A 3,869-nucleotide genomic window follows, 5' to 3' on the forward strand; every position below is an offset into this window, starting at 1 on the left:
AGGCTTCAGATCCGGTTCTTTTCTTGTTTGTTTAGCTTCTGTTTCTCTTTCTCTCTCTGTGTCTCTCGCACGCACTCCAATCAAATCAAATCACTCTGTTGTTGTTGTTGTGTCTATCTATCGCAATTTCCGTTTCGAAAACCCTAAACCCCGTTTTCGGCGAGATCGAGATCGAACATGGATGAAGAATACGATGTGATCGTGTTGGGCACGGGTCTCAAGGAATGCATTCTCAGTGGTCTTCTCTCCGTCGATGGCCTCAAGGTATTCTTTCCATCTCAGTTCAACCTTTTGCGTAGCGTAATCTCGCTTCCGTCTTTCTTTTCAATCGATCTAATCATCGCATTCTAATTCCTTTCTTTCAGGTTCTGCATATGGATAGGAATGACTATTACGGAGGAGAATCCACTTCACTCAATCTTAATCAGGTCTTTTTTTTTTTTTTTCTGCTGAAATTAAATTAAATTTAATTATTCTCTCGTCGTTGATGTTTGGATTGCGGAATGGTGATTTCTCTGTTTTTCTCTTCAGCTTTGGAAGAGATTCAGGGGAGATGACAAGCCTCCTCCGCAGTTGGGCGCTAGCAGGGATTATAACATCGATATGAACCCAAAGGTCTTATTCAGTTCTGTTTTAGTTTGCTAAATCGTGATGGATATAAACGTATTGTGGGACAATATTTGATGTTTTATTTATTTTTTTAGTTCATTATGGCTAATGGCAATTTGGTGCGGGTTCTCATACATACTGATGTTACAAAGTATCTCTCTTTTAAAGCTGTGGATGGGAGCCATGTGTTTAATAAAGGAAAGGTGGGTTTGCGTGTTTCTGATTTTTCTTAGTGGGAGGTTTGTTTTTGTTTTAGATGTTTTAATTGTTTTGTTGGTGGGTTTCTTCAGGTTCACAAAGTGCCCTCAAACGACATGGAAGCCTTAAAGTCCCCACTTATGGGACTATTTGAAAAACGCCGTGCGCGCAAGTTTTTCATATATGTACAAAATTATAGAGAGAGTGATCCCAAGACCCATGAGGGGATGGACTTGACAAGAGTGACCACTAAAGAGTTGATAGCGTATGTGTACACTTGTTTTCTTGCTGCGTCTGTTGCTATTGTAGATATAATGACTCAGCTTTTACATTGATTTGACCACTGCATATAAATAGTGAAATTGGTATAGGAAATAGGAATAATTAGCATGTCATGTTGGCCTGAGTAATTTTTAAGTGGCATCGTGCCATCCGGCCCCCTCCTTAGAGAATCCGAAAGGCCCTTTTCAAACTTTGAACCTGTTCATTTGGAATTCATTTTCTTCTACTGTATTTTTATTAACTTATTTATTTATTTTAATTTTATTCCATTATTTCTTTAGCAACACAGGCTTAACCCTGTTTTCAATTTAAATTTGTGAGTATTTAATTCAATTCAATGCACAGAGAAATTTACGATGTAATTTTTGCCTTGCCCGTATCAAGGAGGTCGAGAAGTTTTGATTTATTTATATCTTATTTTACATATAGCAGATAACAGTCATGCAATGTTGGTAGTATATGGTCACTTATGTAAGTGTTGTATTATGTTGATCCAAAACTCCAAATATTAAGTATGTGATGATTCATTTGACATATTTTTTGTGCACGTATTAAATATAATTGCTTGTCTTACGTTTTGTGATGATCGTACATTTTCTTCTCTTCATCCCTGTGATTAAAAGAAAAATTGAACTTTGTCTCGATGGTCAGAAGGAGTACTTTATAAGGTCTTTTGCTTTTGTTGTTCCTGTGACAGAAAATACGGCCTTGATGATAACACTGTAGACTTCATCGGTCATGCTTTGGCGCTTCATAGAGATGATCACTACTTGGCTGAGCCAGCACTGGACACTGTGAAGAGAATGAAGGTAAAATTACTGGGTTATCATGACGCTCTTGTAATTCATTCTCATCAGTGGATTTGTCTTATTAGAAAGTTTCTCCTATTCCATTTGGTTCCCATTAGCATTATCTGGTTTTCTACTTGTAGTTATATGCAGAGTCTCTTGCACGCTTTCAAGGAGGATCACCTTACATATATCCTTTGTATGGTTTAGGAGAGCTTCCCCAGGTATACTAATATTTTTTTAGTTCCCCGTGTTAGAATTTGTTTTTCTCAGGATTTGTTAATTATTTTCTTTTGTCTAGGCATTTGCCCGGCTTAGTGCAGTTTACGGTGGAACATATATGTTGAACAAGCCTGAGTGTAAGGTATATACTCTTTTTTACGTGCATTCATACGAACACAACATCTTCCTTTTTGTCTCAGTTGACACTAATCGAAGGCTTGTAATAGTTGAACAATTACAACTATTACAGGAACATATTTTGGTTTATCAGTCTTTGAACTGTGATTTTTATTTAGAACTTTGAATGCTGTGTTTTTTAAATTTTGATATATTAGGTGTCTTAATAATTTGTGACAAATCGGTTGATATTTTAGATTCCTTGAAAAGTGAAAACTATATCAAATGCGCTAATTTGGAGATACTTTTATTGACCGGAAAGCAATACTCCCTTCGTCTCTTGATAAGTATTGTGTAACAAGAAATAATAAGTGTTATTTTAGTTTTTCTTTGCAATATCACTTCCCTTTTCCGTTTATACCCTAATAATACTGATGATAGGCAACAGAAACTATAAATAAATTATTGATGATGAGATTAATTTTGTAAAATTGCCATTCTCTTTCATCTAATTATTAACCTTTTTTGGTATATGTAAGACTGCAATTACTATGGGGCTGATGGAGTATTTAATTATGTAAAAATTTACGAGCGTGAATTAACATTAATTTTGAAAAATTTATCCACTGTTCAATTAAATGGTTATGATTTTAATATATATATATATATATATATATATATATATATATAATAGCCTTTTAATTTCATTGAACTTGTTATTTATTTTAAAAAATTACTTTGTCTATTTCGATCCCCCCTTTTTGTGCTGTAATAATTGCTATTGTGATTTTGATTTGTATTTGAAGTTTGAATGATCTGCTGATATACATTCTCTTGCTGTGCATTTGTGGATTTTTTATTTTTTTGCTTGAATGCCAGGTAGAATTTGATGATGAAGGAAAGGTTGTTGGTGTCACATCTGAAGGAGAAACTGCAAGATGCAAAAAGCTTGTTTGTGACCCATCATATTTGCCTGGCAAGGTATTAGAAACAACTTTTAGTTTGACTATTTGCAACCGGTTCAGTTGATGGTGAAAGTGAAATTTTTTTTCTTCGGAAGTCTTGAAGCCATCATGCTAGGTTTCTAGTTTTGTCTTTGAAGAATACTTAGCCACTGTTGAACTCTGATATTGGCAAATGTTGAAGTGATATTTATTTCTTAAATAAATCTTGATGCTAAACTCCATCCTTTAAAACAAAATTGCAATCATTTAACAGGTGAGGAAGGTTGGTAAGGTTGCAAGGGCAATAGCTATCATGAGCCACCCAATCCCCAACACTGATAATTCCCACTCCGTGCAAATTATTTTACCACAGAAACAGTTGGGTCGGAAGTCAGACATGTAAGTTTCCATTCAGCTTCTTAATATATAGATATATAATGTAGTTAAGTTTGTAGAGAATCTGTTGCAATACAGACAACAATATGTGCTTGACTGAAGCTAAATCCTTAAGTTTATAGTTACTTTTGTTAATAACCGTGAAAATAATAAAATGTTTTCAGCATGAAATACATTTGGTTCTTCAATTATATTTATTGTAGAAATTGCTAATGTGATAATTTTCGTTGAAGTAGAGATAAAATCACTGAACTGGCTTTTATATATATATATATATATATATATATATATATATATATATATATATATATAT

At 33.9% G+C, this 3,869-nt stretch overlaps 1 protein-coding gene across 1 annotated transcript in view; it reads left to right on the forward strand.

Annotated features, from left to right (window-relative positions):
- Positions 1-3,869, forward strand: part of LOC106768701 (guanosine nucleotide diphosphate dissociation inhibitor 2) — a 6,629-nt gene continuing 2,760 nt past the window's right edge. The window contains exons 1-10 of the mRNA XM_014653974.2: positions 1-264; positions 366-428; positions 532-615; positions 705-812; positions 900-1,072; positions 1,787-1,898; positions 2,021-2,101; positions 2,179-2,241; positions 3,096-3,197; positions 3,435-3,559. Of these exons, the coding sequence (XP_014509460.1) occupies positions 178-264; positions 366-428; positions 532-615; positions 705-812; positions 900-1,072; positions 1,787-1,898; positions 2,021-2,101; positions 2,179-2,241; positions 3,096-3,197; positions 3,435-3,559 (998 nt within the window). The 5' untranslated portion in view covers positions 1-177. The remainder of the gene's footprint in view (positions 265-365; positions 429-531; positions 616-704; positions 813-899; positions 1,073-1,786; positions 1,899-2,020; positions 2,102-2,178; positions 2,242-3,095; positions 3,198-3,434; positions 3,560-3,869) is intronic.

This window comes from Vigna radiata, chromosome 7 (genome assembly GCF_000741045.1).
Source record: "Vigna radiata var. radiata cultivar VC1973A chromosome 7, Vradiata_ver6, whole genome shotgun sequence".
Classification (NCBI taxonomy): domain Eukaryota; kingdom Viridiplantae; phylum Streptophyta; class Magnoliopsida; order Fabales; family Fabaceae; genus Vigna; species Vigna radiata.